Raw genomic sequence first — 19,571 nt, 5'->3', positions numbered from 1 at the left:
TTTGAGGGTTGTTCGATTATTTTGAATCAATCGATTATTACGATTATTTTTTCCCCATCGTTTATTTCACAGTTTTTATAAAATTCGATTAATCGCCAAATATTCGAAATAATCGAATTTTTTATTAATCAATATATATAATATTAGATTACCTGATTACATACTTAAATTTTAAATCCATGCTAATTGCTAATATAATGTTTTGAGTTCAATGATTCGGAATATATTAAGGATAATATTATAAAAGTGGACATCTAAATCAACATTTCTTCCTGCAAATCTTGTTGAAAATTATGTAGAAGTTGAAGAATCAATTTATTCATTGTAAAAAAGTCGATCAATTGGTTAATCAGCCAATAAAATAAATCGATTAATCGGTTATTCAGATATTAAAACATTCGAATATTGATCAATCAGTCGTTAAAAAATCGATTTTCGGTTTGAATATTAATTTTCGATTAATCGAAACAATCGATTAAAATGTGAAATTAATTATCGAAGTAAAAAAAGTAATCGAACAGCCCTAGTTCAGTGTACTGTTTTTATTGTGTGTAGTTGTATACTGTATTATGGCTAGTAGGAGCGCGCTTTCAATTAGTGAAAAAAAATGTATTTTCGAGTCGCCGCTTATAGTGATTTCCGGTTATAGTGATCAAAGTTCTTTTGAACGAATGTAATCATTATAAGCGGCGACCATTGTATTATTAAACGTTTTGCGTTGCGCGAAAACTTAAACGAATAATTTTCATTTCGTATTGTATTGTAGCATCGAATACTGATATTCGAATGGTCAAATATTCGAATAATTCCCATCACTGGTTTCAATTTTAAATTTTTTTAATTTTCAGACTTCAATGTATTATTTACGAAAAATATTTAAACTGAAAATATATTCTCGTTTTATCAAAATTGGTAAAAGAGAAAAAATAATTATGATTGGTAATTATTAGTTAAGTTTTTCAATGTCAAATATATCTGACTTAAAAACAATCAAGCTTTGATTCCAATTATAATTTCTATTATCATTATCTAATGAAAACTTCCACTTTTAATTTTATATCCGTGTAAACATTGTCAGATGATATTGGATTTTCTTAGTTTCGAACTTTGGGAATTATTTTTACACATTCTTTTGAAATAATAATTGACAAAAATATTGCGAAGTGGTTTACTGGACGTATGTTTTTTGTCTTATAGCACAAATTATATAAATAAATAGCAAAACCAATCATTATCAAATATCAGTGCTCATTGTATATTCTTTACTGAATTGATTAAATAAATGCTCGATAACCATTTCTTTGACAGTCATCATAGTAAAAATATTTATGAGTGCATGTACGTTCATTGACGTTATCGCTTCCAAATAGAAAGGTAATCCTTTTATCGTTTTAGTCACCGTTTATAATATGACACGTGGACGTCGAGTCGATGTCCTCTGATAAACAGGATTACATGGCATCGGATTCTTAAATCGAAAAGAAGAACGTTCTCGAAAAACTATAATTTTAATGTACTGTTCTGGACCAAAAAATGGAACCATATGGTTCGTAGCCCTGCCAGTAGTAAAAATAAAATAAAAATTACAAACGAAACATCAAACAAATCAACTAGTATTCGAGATTCAATTTTTATAGCAAGAGAACCAATTCCTTAATTTCGGTCTACATAATTGGAGTTTACTGCCCTCAAAAATTATATACTTTATCATGTCAGTTCTCATTTTGCATTTATTTTAAAATTAAAAAAAAAAAGTCATTCGTCCTGACAGAATGCAATCAATTTGAAAACAGTCGTTGATTATTTAAGCGACAAAGAAAATATCGAATTTCATATACTCCGACTTTACTTGTTAAATCCATTTATTGTAATTCTTAATAATATCCACTACACGACACCTTTATGGGATGAAATTAATATTATTATATCCGGCTTAACGAACAAAAGGAGTAAAATTTTTCGTGTAGGCAATATATGGTCCAAAAAATATCTGTTGCCATTATTTTTAACCCACTTACAATGGTAGCCGTTTTTAATAATAGTCTTTAAAAAATTATTCATATTTTTCCGTATTGAGATAAAAACTAAATGGTAACTAAAAGAGAAGATTACTGATCGTTTATGCATAAACCGTCAACTATACTTATTGAGTTCAGTATCACACGGTAAATTATTTCGATAATATCTTACATTGAGATAAATGTGAAAGGTTATATTATTCTTGTAAGTGCATTAATAATCACCGTCAGGTTCCAAAATATGTGATTTCTATTTAGAGTCATAGCTTCATACTGTGGGAATACTTTTCGAACAAAAAAATCCATTTATATTGTTGAAAAAACATAAAATAGAACTTCCAATTTTGTTTTTTAATTATTTTCACAGTGATGCCACAGAAAACCGTTTTTTCCAAACTAAGCCAAACAAAAATAAATCACGCTAGTGTCACTGCTAACCGGTTCTCAAAAGTACAATCGATTTAGAGAACATAGTTGCCGAATTTCTGGTGGATTTTAAAGCCATTTTGTTAACTACTAATTTTTATTATTATTATTATTATCTTTCTCTATTTTCAATAAACTTCACATTGTCTATAGGATCGTATTATTTTTAGATTAAAATTATTATATTTCATATTTCTATTTTATAATAAATGAAATGATTATAATGAATTTATATATTCATTATAATGAATTTTATAAACATGAAACCAATGCACCATTGTTTCTGATAAAACGATTTTAATTGAAAGAGGTCAAATAAATCAGTAAATACTTGTATTTTTAAAGATAGTTGATGTAGTAGGTAACCTAATAAAATTTTTTATTAAGATAGGAGATTAAATATATTGAACACTTGGTGTTTTAATTTTGCAAAAGAAAATAAAGGCATCTAAAATTTGGGAAAATCAAAAATTTCAAGTGCTTACAAACGGTACAAATTTCATCAATATATTTTAAATTCATGAAATATCTTTAAAATGGTTTGTAAATATTTCGATTCAATACGATAAATACTTTTTTACCTTTGTTGGTCAGATACGATTAATATTTATAGAATAAAAATAACTAATATTGTTTAATGGAAATTTTGTTTCATCAAAATTGTACTTTGAATGCTCATAAAACAATTTTGTGAATTTACAGTAATTTTTTTTCTTTAAAAAGCTTCTTATAAAAAATCTTATATACAATTTAGTTATCGCATAAACTTTTGTGTATTTTAAACTAAGTACAAATATGTAGAGGTTTTAGTGATCCTTATGGTTTTATCAATATGTAATGTTCAAAATCTCGTAAAATTATTTTAATTATATTTGAAAAGGAAAATATAGTAAGATTTATTAAAGCAGAAAGAATAAGATGGTTTGGTTACGAACAAAGAAAAGATGATGAAATAATGCCAAAACGAATAATGAATGTAAGAATGAAAGAAACAAGGAGGTACAGTCGATCAAGAAGTAGATGGCTGGATGAAATAAAGAAAAATTTACACCTGTTGGGTATACAGATCTGGAAAAATGTAACTAAAGACCGAAGCGAGTGGTGAATTGTTTTGGAAGCCAAGAGTCACCGTAGCGCTTAGTAGAAGTAATGTATTATATTTATATTATATTATTCTTAAATTTATAATTATATTATTTTCTGAAATTAAACTCAATTGTTTTCATTGATCAATAAGAAACCCGTTACTTACGTGGACATCACGAGTTGAGACTGACCTCTTAGTACAAAACTATTTCGTTAATATTATTTAAGGGATTTAAGGTAATATAAATCTCAGCGGCATGCAAATTAATTTACTGTTTATTTATTTCACAACAAAGTTTCACAGTTTGAACCGTTACACTAATAATATAGCCGTGAAGTACGACGCAGCTCATTACAAATCGACTTTGAGGTTTAAGAAGTTAGGGAATTAAACATTAAGCACTATTTGTCGCTCTGTTTATAATTTATTTTCCAAGAGAATTCTTAATGCTAAAATATATGAAATAAATAATTTCGAGAAACGATAAATATGTTATTGATGAAATATAAAGTTCATATAAGTATAAGAGATAGAACGTTGTACATAGACAAGCATCTTAAAATTAAAATAGGTATAAACGAAAAAATCAAACATAAATGTCAGTAAAAATATAAAAGATGCAAGGTCGAAAAAATAATGTATGAGGACCGGATAAAATATTATTAACAGGAAATCAAAAGTGCAAACAGGGAGGATCGGATTCAAGTAAGAAATGGATGTAGGTGTTCAGTGATAAAAACAAATACTCTTGTCGAGTACAAAGTTTGGATAAGCTGAAAAGTTTTCTGTTTAACGTCGAAAGTATAAGTTTCATAGAACAATGTATTATGTTTGAAACCAGATTTAAGTTGCTAAAGAGTTCTCAAAGTTTAATTTAGTAAGTAAATCAACCAGACAACAGAAAGTCGGACCTACATAACAAGGATATGTTAGCTTTATAATGTTTCTATTATTTTTAGAAAAAGTTGAAAAATATTACAATAAACCATTTGCTTAGAAAGGTTTCAAAATCATTACATATATATTTTGAAAATTTACAACATTCGAAAACATGGTGGAGACAATCAATTAAATTTTGATTAACCCATATTATATCTCTAAAGTTAAATTTAAATTGTATAAGTTCATCCCTTTGGCTAGAAAAATGTATCAAGAAAAATACTTGATAATCATCTGAAGTGTTTATTTACAAGTATGATCATGGCTGTCAATGATTTATTTCTTTTTAATGTCCCGCAAGATTTACACAAAGCAATTATATTAGATCGAACCAAATAAAATATGTGGTTCACACAGTGTTTATGCTTGGTATTACTAACATAATTTGTGTGTAAAATAACAATTAGCGTTACCACGTATAGATAAATGATGTATATATTTTATAAATATGTAAAAACGTGTGGGTTGCCTATCGTGTTGGTAGGTATATACCAGCGCTTCTTACCAGGGGCGATATCGCCCCTCGGTGGGTGGTGAAGAAATACCGAGGGGCGATGAGCTCGCTTTAGGTGACGGTGAATTTTTTTTCCGTTCAAAGCAACGTACCAAAATTTATCTGTGATTGTTTCCTGTTTATCGATTTCTAAAATAAATTCATGATTATGAAATATAAACTACATATATCAAAGGCAGTGTGTCAAAAAATTATTAATTGCCTTCCCTATCTCTTTTTTTGTTGAGCGAGGATTCAGTGCGATGACGGATCTAATAACAAAAAAAGAAATCGGCTCGACATCGTCAAAAGAGGAGACATACGCCTTCATCTCACAAACTTTAAACCAAACGTAAAAAAATTGGGTTTGAATCACAACCATCTCACTGATCAATACATTTCAAGACATTTAAATTATATTTAAACATAAATTTTACATTTTATTTTTATGATATTTACATTTAAATATATATTATTTATTATTCAATTATAAACATATAAACATTTCATGTATATTATTTTAATTTTTATTTTAATAAAGTGAAGGGGGGGCAGGAGTTTAAAAAAGGTTGAGAAGCACTGGTATATACACTAGGTGATAATAACAAGTATTGTGTTTGAAGCATTGATTATAAATACTAAATAGTATTTATAATCAATGGTTTGAAATAAAGAAATTAATTTCGACATTTACTTCAAACAATTTACGACAAAACATACGTTTCAAAAGTTGTTTGTTATTATTTCATTCTCATCTCCATACATACACCGCATACATAGATGGTTGGAGACCACATTTTATTTGCCTTTGTAATCCAAAAAGTCCAGTTGATAAATAAACGGGTTTCACCAACAATAGGGAAAAAAACCGTCCATTTTTGTATTATTTTGTCTTTAAAATTGGAAAACATCAACAACTACCATACCGGCGTGTGCGTATAAATACATTTTAATTTTTTTTTTTTTTATATAGCGCTTGGACTTTCTATACACTATTAGTTTATATTTTGCCGGTAACTCCAGCTACCGATTGTTAATTTTATTAATAATTTGTTATAGTTGTTATACCAACCCACATGAAAAATTAAAAGTTTTAGAAGAGGAAGGGGAAATTCCAAATCTGTAAATTAAATAGTAAATAAAATATTTTTAAATTTATTATTCGTTATTGGTAAACAAGAAATGGAAATTTCAATTTTTTCATTTCTATCTTATTAAAAATTAGTATGAAATTATTCATGTACATATTATAAAATTCATCATGCAAAAACATTTAAACGGTCCTAAACAGCTGTAGTAAATTCAACCATGTTTTTACTCTTCACGGTTTACTGAAATATCTTGTTATTGTTTACTTTGTTAGAGGAAGTGATGAATAAACATACAGTGTTTGAAAAATTGGAGGCTAATAATATTTATAATAAGCCAATAAATCGGTAAACGAAACTACATTACACAAGGATTCAATCCAATTATTATCAATCCAGAACTGATACCAAAGAACAAATTCTTTCATTATATTTTATTATTGTTTGTGTCGATTACACACAAATTATTTAAGATCCATAAAAATTGTGTATTTTTGAGATAATTTTCTATAATTATATTAAAAATAATAATAGTATCTATTAAACCACAAGTTCATACCATTTTTTTAAGTGTCCTCCTCTCTCACAATAGATGCTTATTATTATACCTGATACAATTTGCCTTTAGTCTTGTTTTAAGATCGCTCAAGTCTCACGAAAACGTCCGGCTGAGAATTACATTACGACCGACCTTGTGATTTCGTATCCAGTATGATATTTCAGTAAATTAATTAAATTTCGCATAAAAATGTTTACATAGGGTCGTATTTCACCCATCCGTATACAACGTACTATTGTTTGAACGAATTTTAATTCTTAATGTTGTTGGAATAACGTACTTAATGGACCGAAGGAAATAAAAATACGAAACTATAACCAAACTGATTTCGTTTTTACACCATATAGTGGATGAAAACATACAATTTTTAAATTAAAATTACTTAATCACTCACATTGGTGAACAGTATAATCACTAATTTTGTATTCTCTTCTACTGTCGATGATTCAACACAGTTAATGAATTCAGTAAAAAAAATTTGGACCTTAGTTTTATGCAATACCCAAATAATAGTCCTGCTTTGAACAATGTTCATTCGTCTACACAGATGTTATACATATAACTAAAATCCATATTAGCGAATAATAAAATCAATGATGCAAAAGCCCTCTTAACCGTTAAGATAGAAAATAGGTTGAGATATTTTTATAAAAAAAAAAAAAACAATTTTCGTGACATAACTAAAAAGTGTTTCGGTAATCGAAATTAAGATTATTTTCTTAAATAATTATCATATTAAACATGCAATGAAATAAAGCATTTGTAATCCCCACTTTTTGTTTTTAATTTTTAATACACTTTCCGATTACTTTTTATTTGCTTTAGCCTTTGAACAATTATGATCTTGTTTACAGTGGGAATGTTTAAAAATATCGTTAAAATTAAACATAAAAAAAAAAATTTTCATTTATGCTTCATAAATTTTTTAATTCACATTAAATAGTCATTAAAATGTTGATATGTCTATGATGAATTCATTGTTATTGAATTTAATTATTTCAAATGTTGAAATAGTGGCCTTAGTGAGTCGCTATTAGCGTATGTTATAGGTTTAGAGTGAGCCTGAGATAATTTCCGTTATTCAATTTTTTTTTTTTTGTAATCGAGGATGTAAAATCCATGAGGCGCAAAGAAAAATATATGAAACGTCTTCTATCCACTTTCGCGACTGCAATACGTTTACTTATACACATCTATTGGTTCAGACAGTTCTATATTATTAAAAAATTACGTTATTTTTATACCTTATTACTCTATTCTGTACTAGTTCTGTATTTTAAATACATTTGAAATACTTTTGGACAGAAGTATTTCAAATATATTTAAAACACTTATTACCAGGGCTCGAGACTTGTAGCATTTGTATATTTTTTTGTAGTTTATGAAAAGATAGCAGAGTAAGCAATAAATCCATTTCAGACAAAAATGAACTCAATTCTAAAAGTTTTTAGTGCATATTTTTGCATATTCTAGAGGTTTTGCTATTTTTTCGACTATTTTGCTATTTATTGCTAATTAATGTAAAAATCGAAAACTCAGTCTTGCAAAAATACATATTTCTACCACTTATCAGTGATTAACAGTTTTAGGACGTTATAAAACTCATTGTCGATTGAAAAAAATATTCCTAAAATATCCCAATGCGAGTCAATATTGTGTTTATCATATCTTTTATCTTAATGTTGTTGTTGTACAAAACATTATTAAGCAATAACAGATCTTTCAAGTTTGAAAATATTCGGAAACATATAATAAGTGCAATTATGAAGGTACACACTGCAAGTTACTTTTTCATGATTTATTGATTTGAAATAATTATATTATACAGATTGGCAAAATTCGACACATACAAATTAATGAGAACAGGAAAGAGTTTTTAGTCATTATTTGTAGAAAATTAACTGTAAAATTATATAAAAATTTTTCTTTACATTTTAATAATTATAAATTCATAAATGTCTAAATAAAAATTTTAAATAAATAATTTTTAAAGCATATTTTCATATTTTTAGTGCATATTATAGCGCATATTTTACATTTTTTCGGTGCATATAATAGGGCATATTTCATGATTTATTAGTGCTATAAGTCTCGAGCCCTGCTTATTACATTTTGTATTTAAAAATATTCACTATAAATTAATGTAACTTTGTCATAATGTTTTGAATATATTTCTATGAAAATACCTATTTAAAATACTTTTCAAAAGTATTTTTAAAAAAATTACTATTGTAAAAAAAAACCGGAAAATATTTTTTTTTTATTATAATTAATATACGAGTGATTACATTGTACCGTACACCATTGTAATATTTGGGGGAGTCAACCTACCACCATAAATTGTTATGTGTGTATAGGTATTTGCTATATTTACTAAGATAAAATTTAAAAAATTACAAAGAAACTTCGAATTTATGATTTAACAAAATTACCTATTATTGATAATTTTTTAAATAAATGTTGTTTTTTAGTACCTATTACATATTGCAGTTATTTAATGTGTCTTAGACTATATTTTTCAAAAGTTAACAAAAATGATATTATATAAATTTAAAAAAAATAACTAGGTACCTATATTTGAGCAATAATAATTATTCTAACTCCCAGTTTAAGTGTAAAATATAATCCTCACTCTTATTGAGTTGGTATTTATTTGCCCCATCCCCCCAATAGAGTTAAGTCAGATACGACACTACCGAAAACAGATTTACAATACGTATAAGCAACGCTGGGCAATTTAATGATATATTTTAACCCAGTTAAGTTAAATTAATTGACTTCATGTTCAATTAAGCTAATGCATGAGAATTACATCAATTAAGTTAAAAATTAAGTTAAAAATATCGTTAACTTACCTTCAATTAATAAGTTAAATTAATTAGAAAAAATAAAATAAAATAAGCGCTGATATATTTCTTTATTGGGATTGTTTTTAAGCACTCAAATGTCAACTTTATGGTAATTTATGTATCGTTTGTTTTTATTAATTTTGCATAATAATTACATATAATAAATATAATTAAAAAAAAGCATTATTTTTAATGTTCAATAACAGTATGTAAACTAAAAATAATTACTACAGTTGAAAGTGTAACTATAAAATTATATGGACAATAAATGTAGTCAGTTGATACAAAAAACTTGTTATGGAATGTAATATTTTACGAAAACATTTTTCTGGCCTTGAAAATCAAAATTAACTTAATTGGGATAAATAAAAAAATAATACGTTGATTTCAAGTTAATTTGTAAGGAAATAATTTAAGTTAATAAGTTAAATTAAATTATCAGTGATGAAATAAGTTAATTATTAAGTTAAATTAACTTAACTTTTAACTTATTAACTCATTAATGCCTATGCATGCGTGTATGTACAAAATACTATTTGTGCCTCTTTAATCTCGTATTTTTATTTTTATAATAATAATTCAAATCTTGAAAATTATTTATAAAAATCTGCTTCTATGTTTAGGTATTTGAATTATGATTTTTTATAATATTTCAACACTTTTAAACTTAACGAAATTATTTTAGTTCAATCAAAAATGAAGTCTTCGTAATGAGGTTTAAAACTATTGAAACATGAATTATCGTTTCTAACGATTGGTTTACTAAATTTATATGGTTCGAACGTATTGTACATTTTTAATAGGTACATTATGAGAGTTTATAAATTTTTAGTGAAACTTATTTATTTTTGAAAGTATTATATCGGTTTTTATTGATGTTTTAATCAATATTGTCTATTGAAGTAATAGACTCTTTTTTGTTAATGATTGCTAAATATAAGTACTGAAATGTCAACGAATATGTTATTCCTTGGAGTCCCCAATACCCTCCATAAAAGAAAAATATGCTGTAATAAAGTATAAACTGTATTCAAAATATTATTTTTCTGAGCTTGTCATTCAATTAAAAACATTTTCATAGAAAATAAATAATATTTTAAAATTTAAGTGATATATTACTATGTTTTTTTCCCTATAGAAGTATGACAAAAAAAATAATTTAGGATTCCAGGATGTTGTAGATAAAAGTTTGCAGGAAGGAAAATCTGGTTTCAAACATATGATAACCCTAAAGCGATATAAAGCTTCTGAACACCTCTACTCGATGTAGAAAAAAAAAACCAAAATTTATTGTTTTATAACCCATGTAAGTATGTTTAAGATAATCGATAAATATTGACTGATAAAAGGTAAATCTGTAGTTTTATATAAATTAGGATAATAAATTCAGGCCGAAACGATTATACCTGAACTCAAAGTGAATTTATAAAACTAATGAGCTAATGTTTTACAATGTGTACTAACATAACTTATATGCAACACAGAAACATTTAGAATTCTTTAATATTATCATAATTATTATTACTTTGACTCCCATCAATTAAATATTTACTAAACGATTTTAACGTATTTTTTAATGAAAATAACACCAACGGATAAAATTTAATTATTGAGGTTAAAAAAAATATCTTGACGAAAATGTAATGATTTAAACATTTTGTAAAAAGTATCCAATAGAGAAAATTATTATTCCACTAACCATAAATTAGATTTTAAGTAAAACTTATGTGATAAAATACGAATCAAAATACTTATTTGTTTGTAAAATTTGGTTCATAAATTAAATTAACAATGATTTAAATAAAAAAAAAACTGTTGCTATACGAGTATTAAAATTGTTAAATTAAGTCTGTTAAAACTAGAAACAAAAAAATAAAAATAGTTAAAATTAAAAATTAAAATTATAAATGATGAAAATTGATTTAGATAGTGAAAACTTTGTTTAATTTTTATGTATTTTTAAATTATTTATTCAAATAATACTTTACAGAATCAATAACTTATGTAATACACAGTGTTGGGAACAGATAATACAAAATTTATCTAGATAAAGATGAAAAATAATGTCCAAATTCATCTAGATAAATATAATAGATAAAAAAAATTAAAATATTTAGATAAAGGTAAAAGATAATTTCATTTTTATCTGGATAAAAAAAAGATTTTTTCAAAAATTTCTATTTTTTGCTCAATGTTTCATATTTATAATAATATCTATGAATACTCAATCATAATTATTATCTATAGGTACTTAGGTGTTTAATGTTAATTGTAGTAATGTTGTGTACCATTAAGCTGTATTTATATATAATGTAGGTACAATATTTAATGATAGTTAATCACAAAAAAAAAAAAAAAACAATGAAAATTGCTCTGTGCGTATCAGGATGAATACAGAATACATAAGAAACTATTATAAGGTAACATTGTTTTTCATTTAATCTTAATTTGATGATTTTCATTATTCTACCAGTAGTTACGACTTTACGGGTTCCAAGAGTGAAGTATTGACTATTCAGTGTACGAGTCACATGTGTATACTAAAATCAAATACCTACTATATTTAGAACTTCCATGACAAAATAAGAAATTAAGTTTAAAAATATCAAAAATATTTTTCTGACATGAAAGTACAAACAAAATGTCATACCAAAGTATAATCATTACTTATTAATAATAATCGAATTATAATTGTGAAAAATCTATATGTATAAAAGAAAGTCAGGTTATTTACAGAATTTATAATCCAAGAACGGCTGGACCGATTTTGATGATCTCTGATTTGTTGGATTCGTCTCCGTATATAAATAAAAATAACTCTAATTTAGGCAAAAATACAGACAATTATCTAGATAAGTAAAAATTTTATCTAAGATAAGTAATTAGATAACTTAGCGTTATTTATTTAGATAAGATAAAATATGATAAAAAATCTATCTAGATAAGTCCAAATACTGGTAATATGTACGAGAAGGCATTTGTAGTTTAATTTATAAATTTATAATTTCCATAGTAATTTTAACGTATATTAATTATATTATAAATATTTATCATCATCATATACAAAATAAAGCCGCAGAGATAGTAAAATAAATATTAATATCTTATCATTAATTAGGGTGATTATTTTTAGAAAATAACAAAAGTATACCTTTGATAAATTATATTGATAAAATATTTATGTATTTTAAACTATGACTAAAATCATAATTTTGAAATTAATACATCTGATGATTAATTTTTAATAATGGTTAGGAAAATAATTAACTTAAATACTCTATGTCTAGAAGAAGCTTCAACTGCGTATAGACTTGAGAGGTAGGTACATTCTTTTAATCCATTAGTTTCTTAACTATATTATAGAATTACTTTTCTGTGTTATCCATTATTTCGTTTCGTTCACCATATAAACAGTAGTAGGCGAATAAATGATAAACACTTTTCAAATGTTTTTTTCAATAAGTATGTTTTTGGTTTGGAAAATGAATCGATTTTTCTAATTTTTTTGACAGTCTTCAAAAATAATACTTTTACTAAGAAAAGTTATTTAAATTGTCTGTATATTTTAAGTAAAAATGTATATTATATTTCAAATTCTTATTTATATTTGTTTTCAATTTAAGAGTGATTATTATTGATTTTATTTTAAATACTTTTTCTATTTTATTAGATGAATTTTGTGATTACATTTGTAATTGATTACCGGTATCATATAACTGAATAACAGTTGAATATGTTTATTAGGTTTTGAGTAAAATGAAATATGCATTCGTTTTATTTTAAAGTGTATTTTATCATCGAAACTGCCGATAAAATAATTTTAGTTTGATACAAAGTCTTGAAAGTTTATTAAACAATTTCTCATATATATTTATTACTGATTAATGATAAAAATTGACCATACTTTTTCTTTCGAATAAATTCTACAGAAAATTTTTATAAGCGATATAATAAGAAATGTTGATAAAATCGGATATTTCAACTATATAAGTTATTTAATTGTTATCCTAAAAATATTAATCGTAATGACTTCAAACAATACTGATCAGTCATATTAGCATTTAATAACATTTCATTGTTTCGAAATATTTTAATGAAATTTATGTTGTTTATAGTTACTTGAAATTTACGATTTTATCAAATCGTAGATGTCTTTATTTTATTTTAAAAAAGTTAGGACACAAAATGTTTAACCTATCTCATTAAGAAATTTAGTTATATTTCTCGTATATCAAACATCTTTACAAATATAAGATGAACCATCTGACTTCTTTCACTTCGAATCATTTTTGGAGAGCAATGATACATTGGTTTCAAGTTTAAAAGACTAATACAGCAATATCATTCTTCCATTTATCTCACCCAACCTAGGAATCCCATTCTCTTTTATATTTGCTATTGAAAAGAAATATTTTAATAATTTATTATATACTCTATATTTGTACTAATAATTCATAATAGTGATGACATTCTTATATTTCCAACATCATGTGATATAATTAAATATTATTTTATTTCGCAATAATTTCGAAGTATAATTTCTATAATCGCTATAATTATTATTGTAATTTTCAGTACAATATAATATATTTAAAAATCGATTACATTAATGATAATGATTACTCAAATGTAAAAACAATCAAATAAATCATCGCCTGTCATTTGTTTTCTATTTTTCAATCAGACGATGGTTGAAGGGTAATTTGTTTGGAAAACTTCAGAAATAATTTAGCATCCCGAAGTACTCGACAGAAGATTTCCAATGGAGGTCTTAATTTCGGATTTGAAATCATTATTTGTAAGAGTAGATTAGTTCGTCAGTAGTGTTTTAATCAAAGTGCATGTTATTATTTAATAATAATAATAATTTTGCAATTATTCGTATACCTTTCTTCGTAACCTCAATCTGATTTTTATTTGTACATTTCACTAATATTTTTTTTTTAACAAAAAAAAAAAAACCCAGTCATTTAAATCGATGTTCCCTTATATCTATAATATGCAAACATATGCAAAATCAACTTAAATTGGTAACTTGGTTATTTATTGATGTCTATGATCTATGATTGATATCTATGACCTATTCCAGCGGTTCCCAAACTTTTTTTTTTCGTGGTGCCTTTTTTTGGACTCAATTTAGCTACGGTGTCCTGCTGTGAATAATATGAAAGACAAGACAAAAAAAATTACTCATTGGTAACTAATTTTATTAATTTTAATACAATTTAACTTCATTATAAATTAATGCATTTTTAAACCTAAAAATTAAATAAATAAAATTATTTTTATCATTATTACAAGATTAAAATGAGAAAGTCCGAATATATAATAGAAAATATTTCATTATTTGATATAATGTTTTTACAAAAACAATAAGAAAAAAAAAAATTTAAAAATTTTAAACTATTTGTTATGAACCGTATACCACGGTGCCCTAAGAAAGTGCTAGCAGTGCCCCTAGGGCATCGCGGTGCACAGTTTGGGAACCGCTGACCTATTCGATTTTACATCTCATTGGTAGGTTCTGTCTTGTAATTCACAGTGTTTTCTATAACAGTTTTTTAATTATCTTTGAGTATTTAAGTTTATAAATCGTAGTATCCAAGTAAAAAAATATTGAATATTTAGCGTTATTTTTAATGTCCGTCTGATAACATCATAACTACCCAGCTCGTCCACGTGTTAATTATACATTCGTATTGCATGTAATCTGTATTTGTAACTGTACGTTTCACATTCAATAGATGGTTTTACGATCGAAGCCTTAAATTTGAAGGTACGTACAGGTTTCGCACAATTGGCAGCTATTTTACAGTTATTTTGTGTTACGGAAATAATTGTTATTTTAGTTTTTGTCAAATTAGTAAAATATAAGTTATAATCATAATTTTGGTCTATGACAAGTATTCAATTACGAAACAGCTGAATAATTTTAAATTTTTTTTCATATCCTGTGTTTATGTTTTAACTTTATAAAAGAAAAATTATGGCTTATAATTTTATAAAGTGTGTACTGTAACTAAAAATTAGAAGAAAACGATTGTATTAATAATTTTCAGAAATTTTTAGGTTCACTAACTCAGAGAGCATTAAATCAAATATTTTAAGTTATATTTTAACATATTTTTATATAATCTTCTTCGAATGGATTAGGACTTTTGATTTTATACTGTCGCATAAATGATTTAACAAATCAAAATAATTTTACATCAATAATTTATATGGCATGGGGTGATTTTGTATTGAATACATCTGTTATGAAAAACATTGATTTTATGTGTAGGGACTGATTTTATTTAGTTACGGCATTGCGCTTACCACTTCGAAGATTTTTTTCCAAAGTAAGTACTCAAGATTTCTTTGGAAACCGTTGAACATTGTGCTTAATTAACTTCAAATACACTACATAAGTATTTACAACTTCCGATCGATTAGCAAAGAAACGTGAAACTTTTACAGGTTATCTACTTTACCCTGGAAATTTTTTACACAAAAAAATTTCAACAGTGTACAATCAATATTATTTTCATCATAATTAAAGTTCAAAATGTATCGATTTAAAAATCATGTAAAATGTTTATTAATACGAAATTCAGTGTATGAGAATATGATAAATAATTATGTATATTAATTTTAGCTTGTTTTAATTTACAATTTAATTGAATAATTATGATGTTATACTATTATTGTGTGAAAAATGCATAGTAAACAAATTATAAATTTGAACAAATTTTTACAGTTTTTGATTTACCTCTATACTAAGATATAGGTTTTAAACTGATGGAAAATAAAAACAGAATAATATTAATAAATATACCTAATACTTTTCGAAGGAAGTAAATATTAATTTTATTTTTTTAAATTGTTCAAGCAAAGAATTAGATTTATTCATTTAATAGTTACGAACTGTGGGTGCCTAATAATTTCTGTGGATTTGGGGTATTTGGTACGTATTCGATAAAATAGTAGAGAACGTCGTGGCCGAGCGGGATAAGACAACTAAAAAGACATGCTAAAAAGTTCAGTCATCGATGGTTTCCGTTTTCTGGACGGAACTGAGTTGTCAAAAATTAAAAAAAAAAAAAAAAAATTAAAACATTTCAGAAATAATTGTGTTGTTTAATCATTGATTATACACTTATGATAATTTGAATTCGTGTATGCGTATGTATTTTTTATATTTTTTATGGTTTTCGTGTGTGTGAATCGAATGAAAAAAGATCAACGAGTAAAATAACCTGTCATTCACGTATACTTATGACTTGAAAGGTACGCAAAACAACTTTATGCTTCGTAATAATATGTATTTAATATTTACAATATGTAGGCATTGAGAGATCAGAGAGTGTGCCGTCGTACTATATTAAAGTTCTACAGAATATAGCTTGCAATTATTATTTATACAAATATAAATTATTTAAATCAAGGAATATTTGTACAAAATTTTATTTTCGCAAGGAATACGATTATACCCGTTTATTCAACGTACTCTGACAGTATAGAAAAATAGTTTTTACCTAATACAAGTCGAACTACCATAACACAGGTTTTAGAATGCATTGTTCGTATATTCATATGGAATTAAAGTAAATATTTTGAGAAGTTTTAATTATAATAATCTGTTTATAGACGTGACAATATTCATTGAAGAACAAAGTCCCTGAACTGTATTTCCGATTAATAGATTAATTTATCAATGTCAGTTTGTCACTCTGTAACGTTTTTAAAGTGATGTAGTAATAACCGTAACCCGTGTGTTAATTACTTTTCGTCATACTTGTATGAAAATACTTATATAAATGTAAATTTTAGTACTTCAAAAAATTAAAATAATCACAGTTTATACTTAAATTTAAAAATATATTATTGTCGTTTTATCGAATCACTGGTTATCATTTATTTTTTAACTGCGTACGTTTACTTGAAATGGAAAAATTAAATCACTGTTTAAACTAATTGCTCTTAGAATCATGGTTCTACATCGTTAAAATTTTTATGAAAACACGAAAGTGATACTTTTATAATTACTGTGTCAGCGGTATAATAGTATTTTTAGTATTTCTTTAGTGATATGAATTTCTCGGAGTACCGGTAACTATATTCGTTTGTTCTCATATTATTATTTATGGAGTAGAACCAACGACTTATTTAATTCTATGCACGTAGAATAATATTAATGTGGACCTTTTTTTCGTTTCAAAAAACCACAATAAAAATGATGACGGTGATAAAATAATAGTAATAATTATAATAATATTTAGCTGAAAACGATTTGCTTTTTATAAGTTTTTACTAATTTATTATTATAAAATGACGCATTTTTAAAGTAGATTAAATTAGAAGATAATAACTATATTAATAATATATGACAAATAATTTTTTATGTCGTTTATACGGTTTTGGATTTCAGAAAAAATATTTTGTAAATTTATATTTAATTCTATAACCATTTAATATAATAATATAGGAATCCAGATAAAAACCGAAATGTGTGAAATTGATTGGAAAATAAATTACTTAAAGTTTGACTCGAATCAAAGATACCAAGTAAATTTATTAATTGTTATTTTTTATTTTTTAAATAATCGATTTGAAATGTAAAAGCACCTGTATTTAAACGTTATTTATTAGGGCTATTACCTAACACCTTAGTTAAATATTTCTATTAGCTATACATTGTTATGATAACAACTTCATGGTAGGAGTATATTGATATACAGTAGAACCCCTCTAATCCGTCACCTTCGGGACTGGTGGTGTGGTCGGAACGCAAAAAAGGTCGGATTATCAGACCATTAAGAAACATTTGAATAAAAAATGTTACCAAATGTATTTATTAAATTATTTTAAATATTATTTATAATTACATACAATTACATAAATAATAAAATAATAAAATAAATAAAAATAGATAAATAGTAAACATTCATTTTATTAATATATCCTAGCCACATACTATAAATTGGAAAATCCATATTCATATTAATAATACTATGGTCTGATCAACCGGGATGGTGGACTAGCCGAGGGCGGACAAGAGACGTTCTACTGTACAAGAAAACTAATAAAAAAACAAATAAAATAAATTATTACAATAATAATTAAATCATTATTATTATGTCTAAAATTGGATTTGGAATTTATACTCCAATGTTTTTCAATGATTTCATGGGCATCTTAAGTTCGATACTACAATCAAATTTCAATAGTAAAAAATCTGAGGTTTTTAAAACATATTTAATGATTATCGACCAGGAATTATTCTATTTCTCAATTTTTATTCGTATTGAAATTACTTGTCTTTAGTGAGAAAATTTTCTAAATTAATATCATTTGATAATATTATGATGAATTCGTAGTTTGGATATTATATAATAGTATACAAGTACGTGCGTTAAAACTATTTCATATAAAATATATGGTTTGGAATTAATTTAGGCGAAATAATTTTGATTTAATGAATAATATATATAGAATATTTCTACTTACCATTTTAATTGTGATTCGGTCATATAATGACTGGATTAAATTAATATTTAGTCGATAAATAGAAGAATATTGGTAACATTGTAAATACGTACTATTATATTCATTTAAAAATAATGTTTTACCAAGCCCGAATTGGTCTTACTACTGGCGGTGAAAGGTTTCCTTTAATGCAAATAATTTGAACCTGATAGGAACATTTATCGATCGCCTTGTGGGTTAAGCCGAGTGCAAATACAGCAATTTAAATGGACGAGATAGTAAAAAATAAATATTCTTATAGTTTTGTTGAATAATTTATGAAAAGCGAATTTTATAAGATAACTATATTGTGCTTGATAGCTATGGAAAAGCATAGACCAGCATACTCTTTTTTTATTAGAAATAGGCTTCAACATCGTAGGTTATTAGCCTAAAGTAGTTTAGATACAAATGATAGAATAAATGAAAAAAGGAAAATTAATTAATTAGAATAAATAACAGATTAAAGGTTCTTGATTATATATTCTTGATTTTCTTAGAAACACTTTAATGCTTTTTTTGTACGCTCATTGTTATCTAAATGCATGATGATGAATAAAAGAATGGGATAATACAAGTTACAGTCGTCACAATGTACCTACTCG

At 25.4% G+C, this 19,571-nt stretch overlaps 1 protein-coding gene across 2 annotated transcripts in view; it reads right to left on the bottom strand.

The window, feature by feature from the left end:
* The window catches only part of LOC112684961 (neuropeptide F receptor-like), a 127,401-nt gene that overhangs the window by 19,756 nt on the left and 88,074 nt on the right, over positions 1-19,571 (bottom strand). The window contains exon 1 of one of the 2 annotated variants that reach the window (XM_025556706.1): positions 18,949-19,023. The exons of the other annotated variant lie outside the window; for it this stretch is intronic. Within the exon in view, the coding sequence (XP_025412491.1) occupies positions 18,949-18,951 (3 nt within the window). The 5' untranslated portion in view covers positions 18,952-19,023. Of the gene's footprint in view, positions 1-18,948; positions 19,024-19,571 lie in introns of those variants that run through there. 2 annotated transcript variants of the gene reach the window in all.

This window comes from Sipha flava, unplaced genomic scaffold (genome assembly GCF_003268045.1).
Source record: "Sipha flava isolate LNK unplaced genomic scaffold, YSA_version1 259_pilon_pilon, whole genome shotgun sequence".
Classification (NCBI taxonomy): Eukaryota; Metazoa; Arthropoda; class Insecta; order Hemiptera; family Aphididae; genus Sipha; species Sipha flava.
This window is presented reverse-complemented; position numbering and strand designations above follow the sequence as displayed.